Source organism: Nipponia nippon, unplaced genomic scaffold, assembly GCF_047370975.1.
Source record: "Nipponia nippon isolate SJK-2023a ecotype South Korea unplaced genomic scaffold, ASM4737097v1 scaffold_10, whole genome shotgun sequence".
Lineage (NCBI taxonomy): Eukaryota > Metazoa > Chordata > Aves > Pelecaniformes > Threskiornithidae > Nipponia > Nipponia nippon.
The window spans coordinates 22,494,731-22,515,485 of NW_028262291.1; the positions used below are offsets into that span (position 1 = coordinate 22,494,731).

The following is a 20,755-nucleotide window of genomic DNA, read 5'->3' on the forward strand; positions in this document are numbered from 1 at the left end:
ATGAGAGAAGCATATGAGTGATATGAGGGAATCTGAATGCCTATTATGACTCCTCCTTTGAAAACAGATCTCCAACTCTGTTTTCTAAAGAGAATAATGTTGCAACAGTCAGGAGAGCTTCAAGCTTGATGCAGAGCTAAAGATCAAAACATTGCAAAGCCATAATGGAGATGAATTCTAATAGATAGATGGATAGGCTGATATGCTAATATACCTGTTTAACTTGATAGATGTTAATGATAATGACAAATTTATAAATGTATTCGGATCTACATTTATCATTTTGCTGCAATATATTAAAAATGGGATTATTATTATTTTGAATCCATCAAAAAGCTGTTGCTAAGCACAGCTCCAAACTCCCTGGCTGGCTAAGTGGCAGTTCAGTCATATATAAAATATTGCAATATATTATTACAAATTTTTATCCTTAATTAACACAGTCCTGACTTTTCATCACCATCAATCCTGTCACTGGGCATGACACATATAAATGACTAGAATTAATTTTTTTCAGAGCACTATTTCCAGATGGAAGCCAGCAAATTTAGATCGCATCTAGAGACATTATTGCATTTTGCTCTTTTGCCTCAAACCAGTGTGAACTCCCTAAAAAATCAACTTCTAGCTTATAAGAATGATTATGAAATTAAATATGAGTTGTATACTGAGCTGATTAGAAACGAGAAATGAAAAATCTGAGCTATGGCTTAGAACATGCTGAGCACTGGTGTCTCCTAGAGAGGTCAGGTTCTCTTGGAGATGCAGATCCTCTGCAATGTACTTACGAATAATCCTTTATCCCTCAGAGTAAGAACCGGCAGGTCTGCCAATATGAGTTGAAGACACTTCTTCGTCTACAATAACCTAAAAAGAGCACTCTTTAGGTTAATAATTGGCACAGATTAGTTTCAATAAACATCTGGGTAATTTTTTTTTTTGTAGGAAACCCTTTATGTTATTGGTTATCTTTCATCTGGGCATCTCAAATGAATATGTAACCAAAAAGGGGTTAAATCTCAAAATCCGGGTGGCAGGTTTGCATTACAAAGATTAAATGCCTGTCCCTTGGCAGCACAGTAACATGGAGAGAGAACTTGATGCCAAAGCCAGATATCCTCACACCTTTTCTTCTACTGTCATCAGACACCCAAACTTTGGCACACAGTTTGCTGAAAGAGCACCTGATTCATTCACAAGTTTGCCACAAAGAAATTTCTAAGCATGATAGAATACAGCTATGATGTGGATGCAGACAAAGATTGTGTATCATCTCTTACGCTTAATTCGGCACCCACACAAGACAGTACTCATGCAGGGCATCCCCAACCTTCTTAGTACTTCCATTACATCTGTTCCTCCTTCAGGTTCCCTGAAGCCACCTGCAACCTTCCTGTGGAAGAGTGCAACTGTGTGAGCCATGTGGACACTGGTGTCACATGCGGTTTTATTAAATGCTGTTTGATGTCAGGAGATTAGGATGTTTATAAATTAGAGTATTTATGATTTCATTTCAAGATAGAGCAGAAGGTGAAGCTGCATTTAGAAATTAAAATCCAGCAGCAAAATCCCACGTCTTTTAGAGTAGTGAAGGAAGCACCAGAAACTTTGGCTAGTAGCAATTGTGCTAATATAAATGAGCCTTCTCTAACAAGTTTGGCTCTGAAGAAAATTCCCCTTTCTATCCCTTGGCCATAGTGCACAAAGCTACAATAAATGGCTTTCTCGTAATGGATCCTGCCAAGACCACAGGCCAAGCACAGCTCTTCACTACTCCAGCATAATTTACTATGAAGCTAATAGAAGCAAGAAAATAACCTTTTGTTCAGAGTATATTCCTTGTTTGTTCTGATCAATGGCTGGTACCCTGCATTACTGGTAGCCATTCAGAATCTAGCCTCATTCTGAGCAACCTGAAATTATTTATTTATCCTTGAAATATCTTTGTGGTGTAGAAGGCCTGTAGTTTCATCAAGAGTCAAAGCATGGGTTGACAAGAGCAACTTGCTCAAGGCCACACAAAGTCTGCAACAGAGCTGGGATCACATTTTGCTTCCAGGTACAAAACCAGAAATCCACCCCAGTGATAAGAAGGCAGTTCATCTGAGGGTAAAGTGAATCAGAGTGCATATTGTTGACCTGAGGTCTGTGGTCCCACTCCGTTACAGATACTCAGACCTCCTGTTTCCTGGCTAATCTAGTTTTAAGTTTGCTAGTGTTCACACATACCCGCTCAGAATCGACAGTGCACCTACAAGTAAGATAGCTAGAAACAGGATTTAATCAGAATATAGGATAGGCTGTGGTGATCGAACACAGGGCTCAGCTACACTTAGCCAGCCCCTTTCATCCCTTTTTCCCTTTATTTTCCCATGTTTTTTCCTCCTCGATCCACCTCAAACCTTCCCTCTCCTCTCCTTTGGCCTTTGCCCTAAACATTGTATAGTAAGTCTTGCACGTTCCCAAAATGCTGTTCCCATTGCAACCCTTAATGCATCCCACACCATAGGCAATAACCACCTTTAGTTTGCAAGGCATCTGGGAGACAGTTTCTTGGTTGACTTATCTTGGCAAGCTTCACACCAGGTAACAAGGCCTAATCAGTCTTCTCTGATGTGCTTGGAAGCAGCCAATGTTGTGCACTCCATTGTCTCTGATGAGGTTACTGAGGTTTCTCTGCCTGTCTTTGTTCTCCCTGCATCTTTGTGTTTACAAGGGTTACACTTTTAATCACGTAACCCAACACCCACAAGGTAAGGAGGAATCACACTGGACCCTTTATCTGGGTGCTGCCTAAGAAACTGAGGTGAATAAAATGCTTTTACAGCCTAAAAGAGCTTCCCACTTAATCTCTTGGTGAACTAGAAGATCTTGCTTTTTGGTAACTGCCAAGGAGGCACCCATCCACCTTGCTTCACCTCTTAAGCCCTATTGCTGCATGTAGTTAGGGGGAGTTGGCTGGAGCCCGCTGAGTGGTGAGATGGGTCGTGCTACGTCGTCGCACTGGAAGCCCAGGCAGGAAGGGCAGCCGCTGGGGATCTGTGTCCTGGCAGGCGGAGGAAATTCCCACAGCCACATCCCTCAGGGGTCAGAAACCACTCCTCCATCTCAAACCTCCTAGAAACTAGTTCCCAAGCTGATTTCCATGTGAGAATTAGCTATCAGGGGTTAAAATACCATTAAAGAACTAACAGAAGCTAAATCTAGATACTCAAATAAAAGTCTTATTTTAAATAAAAAATTAAATTCATCCTTCCAAATGATGTGAAATCCTTATCAATAAATCTCCTTAAGCTCCTCTGACTATATTAAACATGAATTGTAGGAATTCTGGTTGAAACAGTATTATCGTGAAGATTAGCTGAGCACAGTTTTAGAAATCATTTGGCAGCTTTTTACTGTTATAAACTGGCTTTAATTCTTAGCTAAAATACGTTCTGCACTAAGCCTTTCTCTTCAGCTATTAAATACATGCTGCAAGCTTTTTAGAGAGTTAAACTTTATTCTATACACATGCAGATCTACTTATGTACTTGACACACACACATGGGAATACTTTATAACCAAAAAGGTACCACTTAATGAACAGGCAGCGATTTTCCCATAAAAGCAGCTAATCACGCGCTAATATGAGTTTCTTCAGTCCTGGTCATTATATACTGAAAAATAATTTTCCTTAAAACAAGGCCTGCTCCTCCTCCCATTGAAGCCAAGTGGGATCAGGATCGGGCCCCTAGACTGAAAACACAATTTAAGTTTCCTAAATGCTGGGTTTCAGAGCTTTACAAGGATATTAAATCCCACAGGCTAGCTCTGATTGACTGGCTGTAATGAAAATGTATCTTGTCTTCCAGTTAGGGAATGAAGATGAGAGGAGCATGCATCAGAATATGGAAACGGCGCCTTTTTGAAAGCAACATACACCCTCCCCACTGCAGAAGGGGCAGAGTGAGCATTTATGTGTACAGTACAGCCTGTCTGCAGGGGTACAGCTCTGACCCAAACTCTTCCAGGCTTCACTAAAGGGCTCCTGCCTGCTGTTACCCAGCAAGCGGAGGGTCTGTTGTATGACACGCTAATGCCACCACAACCCACCAGAGTCCTCAAAAGTGGCCTGTAGGTGTCTGATGGGCAACAGATTTGAGAAAGTTGAGGCAGCTCTCCGTGGTTAGGGGAGCTGCCGCGGTGCGCTGCAGGCAACTCGCTGGTGCTCGCCTCCCAGTGCCATCAGCCAGGCCGAAACGGAGCCGTGCGATCCGCCAGCACGGCAAACGGCAGCCGTGATGCAAGAGGCCGGGTCACCGGCATGGCCTTCAGGGCTGCCCTGCTCGGCGACAACCCGAGCCGCGCTGCCCGCTCTCCCGAGCGGGAGACCCGGACGACCCTGCGGGGCGTGCTACCGGCAACGCCCCATTCACCGGGGTCCCGGCTGGGCTTTCCCGGGTGCGAGGGCGGGCAGCGAGGCCCACGGGCCTGCAGCCCCCGCAAGACTTCCCGGCCGGTTCTCGGGCCCGGGGCGCGGCCCCGCGCCGGTCCCTCAGCGGCGCCCCGGCCCCAGGCCCCGCCCTGGCGGGGGTGCCGTGAGCCGCCGGGCCGGGCGGGCCGGGGCGGCGGCAGCGGGTGGGCACGACCGTCCGGCGGGGCGGGGCGGGGTGGCGGCGGGCACCGCCCTCGGGCCCTCCCCCCGCCCTCCCTCCGCCCCGCCGCCCCCGGCCGCAGGCTCCGTCGGGACCGGACTGGCGGAGCAGCCCCGAAGTTTGCGGAGCGGCCGGCGCGGGGGCCATGTGGCTGCTGTGGCTGCTGCTGGGTTCGGCGGGTGAGTGCGGGCGGTGACGGCGTCCCGGGGCGCTGCCCGGGAGCGAGGGGGCGTGCTCCGCTCGGCGGAGGAGGGCGCTGGGGCCTCCCTGCCTCCCCCCGCCTCCCCTCGGCCGCTCGTTGCGGGCCGGGCCGGGGGCGCCGGCGGCCTCCCCTCCCTTCCCTTCCCCTCCTCTCGGCTCCTCTCTCCTCCCGCTGGCGGGCCACAGCCTGCCCCGCGGCTCGCTGGGTGGGCCGGGCCGGGCCGTGCCGGGCGGGGATGCCCACGGCGGGGGCGTGCGCGCGGCTCCGTCCCCTCCCTCCTTGCCCTCGGGGCGTGCTCGGGGTGGTCCCGCCGCCGCCGGCGGGTGTGTGGGGCGTGTGTGGGGGCGTGAGGCGAGGCGCCCGGAGGGGTTAGCGGGGCCGGGGCGGGCGGCAGGGTCCCGGGGCGGCCGTGGGGGTCGGGCGCCCCTGGGCCGAGCCGGGCGTCGAAGCCGCCGCTGGGCCGAAGGGGCCGCGGCCTCGCTGGTGCAGCCTGGGCCGGGCCGACCCGGGCCCCCTTCTCCCTTCTGAGGCCTTCCCGGGGTGGAGGAGGCCGTCGCGGGTGCAGCTGACCCTCCGCCGGTGGGCAGGCGGGCAGGACTGGTGGGGCCACGGCGGGCTCTGGCCGGCGCAGCGCTGGCGTCCGTGTGCCGAAGCGAAGCACTCGGGTCCTGCCTGGCTTCACTTGGGGTGTTGAAGGGGGATTTCCTACTTTTTATTCATATTCGTCGTTGTAGAAACTCCTTTCCCCCCACGGTCGGCATATGTCTGTCAAAGTCGGCGAGTTGATGATGTTTTGTGCAGCTTTGCTGCAGGTGTGAATTATTTCTGCAACATGATCTTAGCGGGCACTTTTCCAGACAGTGTAAGTAGCCTGGCTGCATGCTGCTGTGTCTGTTTCTGAATCGCGCCTTGGCGATGAAGTGATGACACACAGTGGGTAAAACTCAGATTATCAAGTTCAATTTCTTTTTTTTGAAGAGAATTTTTTGTCATGAAGAACCGATAAGTTTCATAGCTTCCGTGATAAAAGTTTGTTTCGAGTTTGGTGTAGATGGGTAGGAAGGAGGAGAAGCGTAATAGCACTTGCACTGTTTTGAAATTACGTAACTGCAGACTTCAGCTGCAACATTCATGAGTCTTGTGTAGGTTTGGGTGTCTTTGCAAAACTATTTCAGCAGTTAATGTTTCGGAAAGCTTCAGGCAAAGCTCAGGTTTGTTCATCGGGATTGTGTTGCCTTCTTCCTTATTAATTTCCATTTTACTACAGTAATGTTGCCAAAATGTCACCTAATTATTCATAGCAAGGTATATACCTTTCCATGTGTTGAATATATTTGCGTGTAATATCACCCTTAGATTAACACGGAGGGTTCCATGCTACAAGATACTGATCTTTACATATGATGATTTCCCAGCCATCCACACCCCGTGTTCCTGCTCCACCTTGGCCTGGGGGCAGTGACCAAGAAGACCTGTTTCTCATATGGAAGTTAGTACTTTAGCTTTTTGACTGCAAACTGCCATTCTTGCTCAACAGTTACCCTGCAGTTATTTAACCAGAGGCTCTGGCTTACTTTGGGGCAGATTCAAAGAGCTTTCTGAAACCTTTTTTTTTTAATGTGTTCTGGTTTTATTTTGAATAAAGTATGGGGTCTTTGGGGATTTGTTTTTTAAATGTTGCTTCCTCTGTATATTTTGGCACCCCTGCAAGCTTCCCACAGGGAGAATTAGTTTGTCTCTGCCCAGCCTTCACTCTGTTTTGAATTTTAGTTCTGATAACTCCTGAAAATATTTATTTTCCTATTGAGTCTTTTTTGGGTTAGGATGGGAAACCTTGAAACCCTGGGGATCAATTTCAGTTAACGGAAAATAAACACTCTATAGTGTCTCTGTCTAAACAGTTGCTCTGTTAGCGTGCAGAAGTAACTGTTGACTTGGATTGTGTCAGCGAAGATTTGCACGGCAGAGTTTGATCTTTTATTTGCATCTTTATTCTTCATATTATAGTTGGATCAAATAGTGCTTTTGATCCTGAAAGACCGTATCTGCATGGGAAAGGTTTTATCTTGTAATGATATATAGCGAGATCTTATGCCAGGCTGGTTTAATGTCAGTTTGTAATTGCAACTTAAAATTGATCAGAAAGAGACTATTGATCTGAAGCTTTAACCTCTGTTCCCTGCACAAGACCTCCCCAATTCCCTTGCTTTCCTTTTCCAGTCCCTGCCTCATTTCAAGTCTCATCAAGCTCTAAGGTGCGTGTGCACACATGTACACCCAGTCTCTTTCATCTCTCTGTGCTCTTGCCAGTGTAAGCAGGTCGTGCTCAGCTCTGATCCCCTCCTGCTGCCCTCCATGTGCCATGGTCTGACCCAGTTCCTAGTGCTTCACTTTGGCTCACTGTCAGCCCAGGAGTTCTGGGTGTAGGTTAGGTCCTGCAAGGATTCCAGTTACCAGCTTAGTCTGTAACAACATTATTGGGTTAAGTAGAAGGTTTGTTAGTTAGAAAACAGACATCTATGTTTATCTTCTGCCACAGTTTGTATTACTTAATCCAAGCTGAGCTACACACAGTTACAGAGAGTTTAGGAAAGGATTGCTTCAGAGAATTGCAAGTACGTTATAGCTGAATAAACCAATAAAATGTAAACAGTCCCTAAAAGAAAAATGAACTCTGTAATTCTGACTACCACTGTGCTGTATCTTCAAGACAATTTTTTTTTTTTTTATTCAAAGAAACCTAAATCTACTGAATATGTTTTGGACATAGATTTATGTAATTTTTTCTTCAACCTGTATATTGTTCATTAAGGAGAGAAATGATGGCAGGAGTCACATATTTAGCTAAATGAACCGCTTTTAAAAAGTATGAATACAAAGTGAGTGGAAAAGGAAGATTACTTTTTTCTGACAACTACAAACCTTCCTGTTTTAGCTGTGAAGTAGGTCTTAAAAATGTGTCTTCAACTGCCTGGAGAGTCAGAATGCAGTGCACAGCTGGAATTCCTGAGTATGGTCCCCAAGATGTCATGGTTCGGTGTAAGGACCTTTCTGATATGTAAGCCAAATATATAATGTAGATATTATACCTCTTAAAGTATACTCAACTTGCTCTGTATTAAGGGGAGGCTTTTGTGTCTTGTTTTGTCCAGTCTTTTGGTCTAATACTGTTGGAATTGGTGTTCCACAGACAGCGTAAACATTCAGGGCCACACATATGCTTTCATTGCAATTTGCAACTGCATCTCAAAAGCTTGGAAAAAAGCAGAACATCCCCAAAATCAAGCAGGGCTAGGAGCTGCTTGAAGAGTAATGTTACCACATTAACCTGTATTGTGTAACGTCTGCTAGCTTAAAACTTCCACATGCTACACAGACCCTACTTACCTGGGTCTTCATTTGTACTGACATTCAGAGGTACTGCTTTTAGTACAATTTCTTTGCTGAAAACCTTTATGTACTGCATGGGAAGAGCACTGCTGAATACCATTCTGCTTTACTGCTGTATAAGTAGAGAGAGAAAGAAAACTACTCTGTACTTAAAGATTCATGTCTGTCCTCTGTGTACAGTGGATCTGTTTTGTGGTTTTGATGCAATCCTCTTAAAAACTCTTAAACTGGGTCTAGTGCTCCATAACCAGTGTTCGTCTCTCTCAGCATACAAGCCAGCTGCAGGCTCGTGTAGCACGTCAGTGTGTTAGAGATGGACAAGGATTCTTGTAGTAGCTTTGGCAAATCAAGAAACTTCCAACTTGGCAAACAGGAGAAATAGGTGATACACAACAAGCGCTGGATATTTATTGAAGACGTAAGTCTGCCAGTGGTTGTGATGAGAGCAGCTAGGAAGTACTAACCTTAGTGCAAAGCTCTGCATCCACACTGGAGAGAATGTCTGGGATTTCTCACAGGAGCTGGTGCCCACAGACAGGTTCTCTCAGATCAGTTTCTGGTTATCGGTCATTTGATGTTTGAGGCTGTTGTCAGACTTTACTCTTGCAAGTACATTTTTGATGCAGGGACTGAAGTAGGCAATGATGGTTTTGTGGGTTTCCTGTAAACTTCAGGGATTTTGAATAGTGTCAGGGAAAAGGACATATCCTTGGTTAGACTTCTGTAGGTTCCTGTTGCTCCTTGGATGTGGGGAGTTGCAGGGCCCAGGAGCTTCCAGCTGTCCCGTCCCACTTGGGATAACTTTCCAACAACAGTACCCTGCAGTTGCCAAGGGCTGCAAGGGTGAAAGTGTGATTGCAATGTTGCAGTCACATGTTGTGATAGGAAGCGGAGATTGTTAACTATAAAATAGGTAGTAAAAATGCACCTTTTGTACAAATGTGAAATAAAATGTTATAAGCTTACAGTCAGCCTGCAGTGCCTGATACTGGGAGACTAGCAAGCTCCATACTTCTTTGGATGAAAAAATTTCCTGGTGATACTATGATGTGTTTATTGTGACAACAGTAACCCGCATCCTACTTCTGCTTGTATGCTGGTTAGCTACCAGATGAGGAATAAAATGGCTCCCTTTGCTGTAAATCTGGTAGGCTGTAACAGGTAGATGATGGTTTGTTAGGCAGCAATGATGAAATGAGCTGAGGTTCAAGCATCTCTCTATTAGGCCTTCCTACACTACTGCCCTGAAACAGAAAATTAATTTATCACCTGGGGACAGACTTTGTTTTGTGTTGTTTTTTTTTTTCTTTATTTTTTTTCCAAACTGGTAAATCTTACCAGAATAGTTTCTGTGATGTATCTTGTCTTGGGGTCGCTCTGTCTGTCTGTGTAAGCAGAAATGCAGTAATGGAGCAGGCCTGAAAAAAAATCTGTAGTGTGAGATCTGTGATGATAGCAGTGCTCTCCATTTCAGTATCTTGTCTGTCACGGAAGCAGATGATGAGTTTTATGAATTGGTAGGAAGCCTTGTAGGCTGCCACTGTTCAGTTGTCCTACCTGCTGCAGACTGAAGGGTGTCCTACCTTTGGTAGAAGGCACTCTGTGATAAGTATTTAAACTGGCATTTTCAGGGTTTGAACTTGAAAACAGTGTCATTATCAGCAGCTAGGTTTTGAACATGAGGAGGGAAAAAGATCATATGTCTCAACAGTTCTTGGTTTTGGGAGTTTTTGTCTTTTCAAGTATTGAAACAAAACTGCTTTGAGAAGATCTCGTAACAGGATATGCTAAGATGCAGAATGGAATATTTCAAGTGAAACCAGTTTTAATGATGTATTTTAAGGTATCTCTAAAGTGAAACATTGAATGACAGACTGCCCTTTGCCTGAAATGTAAGTAGATCATGGCTGGAGGTAATTGTGTAGTCAGCCATTAGTATAATCAGTTTATCATAAATTTACTGACTGCTGAAGACTTTTTGAGGGGGAGCTCATATGTGTTTAAAAAAAAAACAAAAACAAAAACAAAACCACCAACAAAGATAAAATGTAAGCAAATACCTTAAGAAAAACAAACCAAAAAACTTGGCAAACATCCCTGCAGAAAACATTTAATTAAATTAGTATCTCTGATAATGAAACTTCTGACTTATATGATCAATGGAGGTTTGCATTTGCTGAGGACTGAGTGTGTATCCAGATACTTGCTTCTGTTACATGTACAAACTTGTTAAACTGCAGTAACTTGATCATGTGTTTGAGTGGTTTTTTTCATGCAGCCTCTTGTGCTAGTAAAACTGTCAGATTAAAAGACAGTTTAAGCCAACCCTATATTGCATGCAGTGTTGGCTATCAGGACAGAAAAGTCCTTTTAAGGGAGAAGATGGTGTAATGCTAATCGGTTTTGGTGTGTGTTTGTGTTTTAATTTGCACATGGGAAATGTTGAGGCAGTGAGGAGATTTTTAAATGGAGCCATTGGTGTCTCTGCTCATTGTTGTTCTTGGCTGCTTGCACAGATACCCACATCTTGATTGCAAAGGAGCTTGTGGAATCAGATACCTAATTTAGCTGCAGCTTATAGAAATGTCTGCTTTGAAAGCTTGAGAGAAATAATAGGTAGTTCCTGTTAGTGTGAGAAATGTGTTGAAGGACTGAGGAATCATGTGGGTGGATAATCAAAAGGGGCCAGATGAACAAAATCAAAATGGAAGCAATTTGCGGGAGGGTGGCTGGTGAGAGCTTTCTCCTCTGTGATCCTTAAGTCTTCTTCCTGCCATGGCCTAGACAGCTATGAACTTGGGCACAATTAAGACATATCAAGCAAAGCTGCTTTTTGTGTATAGTAAACGGTTGTGTAAGTTGCTATGTGTGTGACATGTCACAGTGAATGGGGAGCTGAGGTAATGAGTGGAAGGTGATGTGGCCATGAAACTTGGCTAAAATGATCTCTGTACTGTAAGAATGAATTTTTAACCCACTCTGTGGGATCTTTTAGGATTAGGGGCTGATGAACTCATAGCAGATCTGGGGAGGTCCTGATACTGTATCCTCTTAGCCAGGAGGTTTCAGTTTTAAAATTGATTTAGTATCTCTCAGGCAGCCTGTGAGGCTTAATTTATGAAAGGTTGGGAAGTGTGTAAGTTGAATATGGTTGAAGTGTGCTGTTGTGTTATGAAATAGTTTGTTTTGATAGGGCCAAAAATACAATTTTTCAGTTTTTAGTGCTATATTTTGTATTGGTCTTTTAAAAATTTTCTTTAGTAGGGATCGTGATTTGTTTTTTCCTTTTAAATTAAAGGAAGATCCGCAACTGCCACACCTTGCTATGAGTCTCTGGTGTCGGGATGTTACCTTTCATCTGCTTAGACAGGTTATTATTCCAGATGGCTCTGGGGGAATGTGATGGGGGGAAATTCCTGGTTTCGAGTTCCTTTATTGAAGATTTTAGATGGAAACAAATTACATCACATGAGGTAGCCTATGTCGGTCTGTTTTGAAACAGCTGGGTTTATTGGATAAAAAGTTCAATTTTAAGTAACATTTTCCTGTGGGGATTTATCTCTGGGTTTGATAAAATGCAGTAACGTTAGTACAGCAAGTAGGTTGTGGTCCCATTAAACATTAAGATGTGAATTGTAGCTACTAAGTATCCCTTTGTGCTCAGATTCCTTCATTCCTTGGAGTTCTTTCTCTTTCTTTGTATTTTTTGCACGAATTTATCACTTCAATTGTTAACGAGTCAGATGACGCTTATAGCTCCAGACAGAACACAGTTGCCAGCCATATCTGTGTCAACTGAAGACTTGTACTCTGCTGGGCAAAGCTGTTCAGGGTCTTAGTGCTGCAGGATCTACTCCAGGTTGTATTACTGATCAGCAGTATGACTTTGGGCAAGATCTATTTCTTTCCTCACTGTACTCACTTCCCTTTTACCTGTTTAATCAGGTTTTTTTGGACACCAACTCTCTTTCTTCCCATCTTTCTTTTATGCTATTGGTGCTACCCTAATTTTAGTCAAGAGCTATATGCTACAAATAACAACAGGCACATCTTTCTACAGTTCAAAATAGCTCTTTGCCTTGAAGAAATGTTCTGTCTTGCTGGTAGGAGTTGGATGCAGGGTAAGTAGATTTTTCTTGATATGATGAATTTTTCTCAAGTATTCCTATTTTTCCTTCTTTTTGTTACAGTAAAGTCATTAAGATTCTTCAAACAGAGGAGCTTTACATTTAGAAAAATGTGAAACATGATATAGATGCACAAATTGATACAATTCTGAAAATCCATGTATTTGGCAAGTTGCACTTTTTTCCCCCTTTTGTAAGGCAGGGCAAGAGTTGGCAACCTGCAGTACTATTGCCTGTCCAGGGTGCGCTCTTCACAGGTAGCCTGTTGTGCAGTACTCTGTTGAACCTGCTAGCTAGTGGCTGCTTCACAAGGAATGTGGTCATTGCCCACACATGGCTACAGAAGGTAATACTTCAGCTTGTGTTTTTGAGTTTGGAGGCTGCAAATAAAATCTTGGAACTGGTATTCTTCTGCTGTTCTCCTGATGCAAGAATAAGTTTAAGTTATGTCAAGGGCTATTAAATGTTTCTGCTGGTCTTTCTATAAGCTTAGCTAAAATTCTGCAGCTAAAAATAGCCGATATTTCTCAGACTGTGAATCCCTTTCTTGTAAAAGTCAAACTTCTTTCCCTTTCTTTCTTTGCCTGTATCCTTGTTCTCTTGTTCCAAAGCATGTTCCAAACATGCATGCTGATGACTTACTCTTCACTTGCTTCTTTCCATACCTGGTTTGTCTTACCTCCCTCCTCCTTGCATCTCAGTACACCTTCCTCTTTTTTATTTTTTGTTATTCCTCATGACCTTACCTGAAACTATACCCATTGGTGCATAGTTCTAGCCATGGATTTTCTCACCAGGCCTTTGACTCTGTACTTATAAAAGAAAGAAGCTGGCAGGTATGCTTACTATACCTATACCTACATGCTAGGATTGTATGCTTCTGTAGACCAAACCTGCAGCTAAGAATTGTCATCTTTCCCTTGCCTCTGTCTATTGCAAGTGCTTTGCACCACTCTGCTGCCTTTCTTTGGCTGCAGTCTAGTGTCCCAGTTCATATCGCTATTCTGTAGTGAGAGTGCCTTTCCTGTACTTTGTGGTCCACTTCATCTTCTTGGTTTGGATCTTGCATTCAATGGAATATGAAATCACTGATATAGTAAACTTTGATGCATAGAATGATCTTATGCTGCTGGACTTACTCTTCTTCTACCTGTTCTTCCCCCTATCCATTGCATAGCTGTGCTGTGTGTTAAGGCCCAGGTTTGGGCTATGTGGAACTTCTCCTGTAGCTGAGTTTGGAAGGTGGTGTTTGGTTAGAGCAGACTGCTTGGGACTTGGTCTCGCTATGTTCTTGATAACAGTTTTACAAGTGAATTGTGCATCTTGAGCAAATTACTCCACTTCTCGGGGGTCACTTCTGAAGTACAGTTAATATTTAGTTGCAAAGTGTGCATGCATAAAGGACTAAATAATTTGTGAATGTGTGCACTGTTAGAGAGACTGATATAAAATGCGCTAAAGCAGTTCCTTGTGTTGTTAAATAGGCAGAGTAGCTCTACTTTGCTTCACCTGCCAAAGCACGAGTTCTTCATGAGCAGATACATTGATAGAGTCAGCACTTACGACCTCCAAAGGAAACACGTTGCAGTCGATGAACTTCAAAGGCAAAATAACTACTTTAACTTGCTAACCAGTCTCCTGGCAATGGCACAAGTTGCTCTTGTGGCTAGGGCCAAAACTATGCCATCTTAAGAGCTGGGTGGAACTACACACTACTAAAACGAATGTGTGGTCTAACTGAAACCTGAAGTGCATATATTTTGTCTTGAGGAGAATGGCTGTCTACCAGAAGAGTTTGGGGCTCTGATGCTGATCTTGGGTGGGTGATCTTGGAGATGGGAGGCTAAATCTTCCATGATCTTAACAACAATAAGAAACATCTCTTATCAAGGACTTGGCATCATGTAAAGCAGTCTATAGCTTTGCTTGTTTGGGTAACTGGAAAGACACAGTATAGATGCTGAGATCAAGATCCGCTCAGGCTGGCAGAATGTAAACTGCACTTGTGAAATCCTGGAGTCTGGAAGAACTGTAGGTACTGCTCAATCAGTTTTAAAAGACGAAGTCATTAAACTAATCAGGCATAATTCAAAATTGGCTAACAAGCAACAACAGTGTGTGTGTGGTGATTGCTGTCTATTCAAACTCAACTTTTTTTCTTTTAAGACAAGCTTTTGAAAGGTGGAGAGAGACAAAAATATCCACGTGACTGATGTTAGTGCCATCTCTTAATAAAGTGCTGGCTGAATTTCAAATACCTGATTGTGAGTGAAATAAAAGCCTGTATGGAGTTACAGGTAGAATTGTAAAAACAAAACAAACCCCCAAAAAATCAAAACCATTGTGAACTTTTAAATGAACAGAGCATTCACTTTACCATGTAACCAAGGTTATGCATGCTAAACTTGCCCTTTATTAAATCAAGTCCTGTTGGAATTCTGATTTACATTCTCTAAGAAATTTTTGCTAGCCCTTTCTTGAAAGGTGAGATCTACCTCCACTTGTTAGGCATTTTCAATCTTCTGAAGGTACTGGCTTTGAATATCAGCAAGCGTGAAGGTAAGAGAAAAGTGAAGCCCTGTAATATTTCAGCCTATGAGCTCTAAAACAAACCACAAGCTTTGTCCTTTTACAGTCAGATGGAGGGCTTCCCCTGAGATCTGCAAGCAGTATGTGAGTTTCAGGAACCAATTCTTTTTCACTCCTCTGAAAAAGGAGCCACCATGTGCAATGAACAAATCAGGAGTGTACTTCTGACCAAAGATGAAAGTGATCTGACTAGAACATTGACAGAGTACCTGGAAGATAAAAAGAATGTTGACAGGAGAGTTCCTAAGACTACTTATAAACAATACAAATTGCCAGTACCAGTTGTACCCTAAAAATCTTCCATGAGGAGTGTTAGCTTCTAAATTGCAAGTTTGAGGTAGAATGTTATCAGCTTTTTTTTTTCCTATAAGGATTGGTGACAGCATCACACTTTTTTGAAATGTTTTTTTCATTGCAACCTTTTGCTTCCAAAAAAGTCTAGAATAGTTTCAGTGACCTTATTTCATGCTCGAATTAAATATCCATTAAGGGTAAGAGCACAATAGCTGTTTTTCTTCCTCCTTCCAGTTTTCATAAAATGTAGAAACAAAATGTTTTCCAGCATAATCTCCAGTTTGCACTGCAACTTCAAGTGATTTTCAAATAACTGGCCTTTTCAACAGTTGAGATATTAGTAGACTTTTCATGGAGAACTGATTCTGGATGTAGACTCTTTTGAGGTAACATATAAAAGTGTTTGTCTCTTAGTTACACCGGCAGAGTCCACCCAAAAGTAACGGGTACTTGATGACATTGGCTTGCACAGCTATACCTTTTCATCAGTCTCACTTTTTAATATAGTATAGAAAGCTTTTGCTATTCTTATGCAAAACTATGCATATTAGTTACAGCAGAAATGTCCAGTTTCTCTTCCTGTAGCAGCTTTGATAACTTTAAAGCTTTCAAAGTTAAAGGATCTCTACTTATTAATGACTTCTACATGAGTTAGACTTCGGTGTCTAATCAGATTGGGTATCCTTAAAATTTCTAATGGGATGCTTGAAAATCTGCCAATGGACTATATAGGTTTTCTGATTAATTGTTTTAATGGAGCTGTGCCTTGCTATTTGGTTAACAGTCTTCAGGGTAGCCTCAGGCTGCTTACTTTTCAGTTTCCTTGTGTTATCTGTAGATAAATGTCCACCTTATTGGAGCTTAATGGCCAATTAGCTGAGTCAAATGAAATCTGAAAATATAAAAAGCAGTTCTGATTGCTGTCAGGATATTCTTATCCTAACTGAGGTTGAATCCAGAGTTGCTGGCCTGCTGACTGCCACTGCTTGTAAGTAGTCTCACGGGGAAACTGTGTTCAGCCTGTAAAGCACGGTTTAGCTAATTTTTCCCTGCAGTGTTGGTGCTTGATTTGTTTGCTCATCGACAGTTGCAAAATTAGGCAGCCCACTTTTGTGAACAGACTTTCCCATTTAAGAAGCAATCAATGTAACTTCCTTTGGGCCTGTATTGAAGAGACCTGTGTAAGGCCCATCAGATACTGTTAAAATTATACTCACATGACTTAGACTTCTAAAATACCTGGTGGTTATCTCCGTTTTGGATGGGAAGCATGTCTGATGTGGGATATCTTAAAGGAGCAGTGACTTTTGGGAAATAGGGTACTTGTTCCACCTTTGCCAGTCTGGCCCTTGAAGGTAGGATGAGTTGGGTGTTTGCAAACACGAGCCTTCCAAGCTATTTTGCACAACCCTATAAGAAAACTAACTAGGCATAGATTTAGTAAATATTCCAGTGTTGTTTACTTCAGTTTGGAAGGACTGTGTTGGCCTATTGTTTTGGAAAAAATGTGTTACTGGAATGCTGTAGTTAATGTTTTCGTTAGAGAACAGTTTGAGTGAGCTCAACTGTCAAAATTAAACCCTAGGTATAAGCAGCTGTACCAAGAACTAGTCATTGCGTGTTTCCAGGGCAAAGTCATTTTGGATACCTTGAAATGTACAGATTCATAATCTGCTTTTAAACAAGCTTCCCAAGTTGTTCCCTTCTCATCCTCCCACAAATCATGCCCCAGCATTGAACAAAAGTAAGGGATAGGTATGTATGCATGCAAGAGGACAACAAAAATTGACACCATACCCGGAGTTCTTACTGAGCCCCTATGAGTGTAAATAAGAGGGCAGTTAATTTCTGTATCTAAAAATGACTTGAATGTCCTAGGTCCAGGGGATCGCTTATCTCTGTAGAGTCACTGTGTGAATTGAGTCTAGTTTGTAGTTGCGTAGTTGAGGCAGGAGTTTGGGAAGTTGGAGTTTCATCTGTTACAGGGTGGGCCTACCTATATTTTAATCAGAATTCCTGGACTGGGTATTAGTTGCATACCTGATCAAAGATTTTTGGTTATGACTTTGCCTGTTTACTACTGAGGAATAAATTATTCAAGATACACCTGTAGGCTTTAATATTAATACTTTGCATTTTTTATGCTGCTTCTTAAAAAACAGTTTATATATTTGGAAAACTACTGATCAGTATTTATCTTCAGGTACTCATCTCCTCAGCGTCTAAGCAGCACGGAAACATAAATTATGGATGCTTGCAGCATTCCCATGGGTTAGGAGAGAATCAGTAATCATTAACAGATAAGGAAAACTGAAGCCAAGGAAAGCAGAGTAATATGATCATATAAGACATCTGTGGCAGGGCTGAACCCTGTCTCCAGTCTTCTCAAATTCCACCCAGAAAGTGACCCTTTCCTGAAAGGGATCCTGTCTTCAAGGCTGGACTACGTCTCAAGTACTTATATTACACTTCCTCCTCCTGAAGCTTACAACGCCAACGTTCCTGTTGGGGAGCAGACTAGGAGTTGGCACACTAGCATTAAACCATTGTCTTTAATGCGGCATTGTGGTGTTTAACACCAATTGGGTGACATATGGCTGCCAGTTTGTAAAGCTGAATCTGTGTCTGGCTCAGCTCTGGCAACTGCTGTTGATGGTGAAAGCTCTAGGAGTGCGAGGGACTTATGCCCAAGTGCATCCAGACAGTACATAGGACTGTCCGCTTCGTAAGATTGATGACGAATTGGGAAGGGGCAGGGTAGATAACACAATGTGCAGTGAACACTCATGTCTTCCTGTGTCTGGTTTTTAGTAGTACAAATAGATAATGGCATCAGTGAAAAGCTCAAGTGTGAAATACAGTAGGAGTGGACCGAGTTCTCTTTCCTATATTACTTTTATATGTTAGTGATAGGAAATGTACCTGCGTGGTATTACTGACAGCCTTGAGTGACTGGCAAGAGTGTTTTAAATCCAAGACTGAATTCTTTGGCTTTCTACTGAGCTTCTAGTTGAATTTATTTACATTGGCAAAAAAGTTGGCTGACTTGAAGACATGCTATGCACAGACTTACAGTATCTTGAAATAGTAGGGCTTGAAGACCTTCTTTGCTTTCTCAGGGGCAAATTCTGCCACCGAACATATGTTGTAGATCACATTTTAAAGTGTTTTTTCTCTGGCTCCCGTTTTGCTGCCCACTGCTTTGAATGCAGCCTCTACCTCCACGCCCCCCCCCCCCCCCCCCAAAAAAAAAAAAAAAATAGTAGTAAGATGTTGTTACTGAAATGATTGAATTTTGTACATGGAGTACTCACTGTGCCTCTGAAGTGGGGATATTTTACGTATGGGTAGAGTGGGACACAAATCAAGGTGATGTGTGACCATGTACAAATAAAACTAAGATAACATCCTAGAGATAACGGTGATCCTTGGCAGTGCATAACATCAGGCAAATTGTTTGCTGTCTGCCTTGCTTTGTGCCTTACTTAAAATGGAGATACCACTTACCCACCGCAGTTTTAGTTTCATAAATGCTGGTAAGTGCTCAGTTCCCCAAAGTGAGTGTCATCAATAATTCAGTATCACTTAATTGCTGGAGCTGATTTCTGATTGATTTGGTAAGTAGGACGCTAGGAAATGGTACATTTCCTCTGTCAGTTCCATTTCACTGCTTTTGCCAATGTTTCATGGGGGAGTTGTCCGCGTGCCTTTTCACTCTTCTTCCATGGATGCTTTGCCCTAGGGCCACAATAAAACTGGAGGAGCTTACAAAAAGAATGGGGCAAACAGCATCAGATAGGGTTGTGGATTTCTTTTCGCATCAGCAGCGTGTCCAAGAAAGGCTGAACCGCGGACAGGCTGGAGTTGGAGGGGTCAACCCTGCATGTGTGATACACCGTCACTGCGTGTCACTTCTGTTTCTCTTACCTGTTCAGATAGAGAGGCTTCTGCTGGACTGCTGTCTTCCTGCTGGTGCTCAAAGTGCTTAAAGGTTTGCTACTTTTGTCTGATGCTGTTGTCTATCAGCTTGGCTGAGAAGGCTGTTTCAGTTGTCCCTTTTATAGCCCTACTTTGAATCACATGTGAGCTGTTTCTGATGGTTTTCCATCATGATGGGAATACATAGTTTTGGAGTGGATGAGAGTTGTAGTTATATTTTGCTTTCTTTGTGAGGAATGTACTTTAAATCGTACCATCAGAGATGAGGATTTGGAATTATGCAGGTTCTCCTTCCAGTGTTTCTTGACTGCAAAAGGGTGAGTGCTTCCAGTCTCCCAGGGTGGAGTACGGCAGATTTCTTTTCTGGCAGCAGTTTGGACACTAGAGAGGGGAACTTCAAAATAGATGTCCTGGAAAATATGTGGTGCTTGTTTTTATTAGCATAGCATAGTCTCTGTTCTGTGTAAGATACGAACTAGGCGAAGTGCCGGGTCCTGCACTTGGGTCACAACAACCCCATGCAACACTACAGGCTTGGGGAGGAGTGGCTGGAGAGCTGCCTGGTGGAAAAGGATCTGGGGGTGTTGGCTGACAGCCATCTGAACATGAGCCACCAGTGTGCCCAGGTGGCCAAGAGGGCCAATGGCATCCTGGCTTGTATCAGGAATAGTGTGGCCAGCAGGACTAGGGAGGGGATAGTGCCCCTGTACTTGACACTGGTGAGGCCACACCTCGAATACTGTGTTCAGTTTTGGGCCCCTCACTACAAGAAGGACATTGAGGTGCTGAAACGTGTCCAGAGAAGGGCAACGAAGTTGGTGAAGGGTCTGGAGCACAAGTCTTATGAGGAGCGGCTGAGGGAACTGGGGTTGTTTAGTCTGGAGAAGAGGAGTCTGAGGGGAGATCTTATTGCTCTCTACAACTACCTGAAAGGAAGTTGTAGTGAGGTGGGTGTTGGTCTCTTCTCCCAAGTAACAAGTGATAGGACAAGAGGAAACGGCCTCAATCTGTGCCAGGGCAGGTTTAGGTTGGATATTAGGAAAAACTTCTTCACTGAAAGGGCAGTCAGGCGTTGGAACAGGCTGCCCAGGGCAGTGGTTGAGTCTCCATTCCTGGAGGTATTTAAAATACGGGTAGATGTGGTGCTCGAGGACATGGTTTAGTGGTAGACTTGGTAGTGCTAGGTTAACGGTTGGACTCGATGATCTCAAGGGTCTCTTCCAACCTTAACGATTCTATGATTCTATGATTCTAAAATACAAATGAAGAAACGGTGCAGTATCACAGTCTCGTATACCTAGTAATGAGGAAGGACTATTGGTTTATCTATATAGTTTATCCCCTAGGGCTACTGTAAGCATCTTTGATCCACTTTGTTGAATCCACCTTTCCAAAGGTAAGTAACTGTAACAGGACTTTAATCATAGTATCTTCTGATCACTTTCTTATAGTTTGGGACATTGTCTTTACCTTGCAGAATCTGAACCATTTAACACCTGTGCAGGGTTTGGCAACACAAAATGTTCTCAAAGGCTGTGCTACATCCTAAAAACCTGCACACAGTCTGTTGGAGCATG

At 43.4% G+C, this 20,755-nt stretch overlaps 1 protein-coding gene across 3 annotated transcripts in view; it reads left to right on the forward strand.

Annotated features, from left to right (window-relative positions):
• Positions 1-4,714: 4,714 nt before the first annotated feature.
• LDLRAD3 (low density lipoprotein receptor class A domain containing 3) overlaps positions 4,715-20,755 on the forward strand; it is a 116,700-nt gene continuing 100,659 nt past the window's right edge. For 2 of the 3 annotated variants that reach the window (XM_087745961.1, XM_087745964.1), the window contains exon 1: positions 4,715-4,816. In XM_087745961.1, the coding sequence (XP_087602087.1) occupies positions 4,783-4,816 (34 nt within the window). In that variant the 5' untranslated portion in view covers positions 4,715-4,782. The remainder of the gene's footprint in view (positions 4,817-20,755) is intronic. The other variant, XM_087745962.1, reaches the window with a different exon arrangement.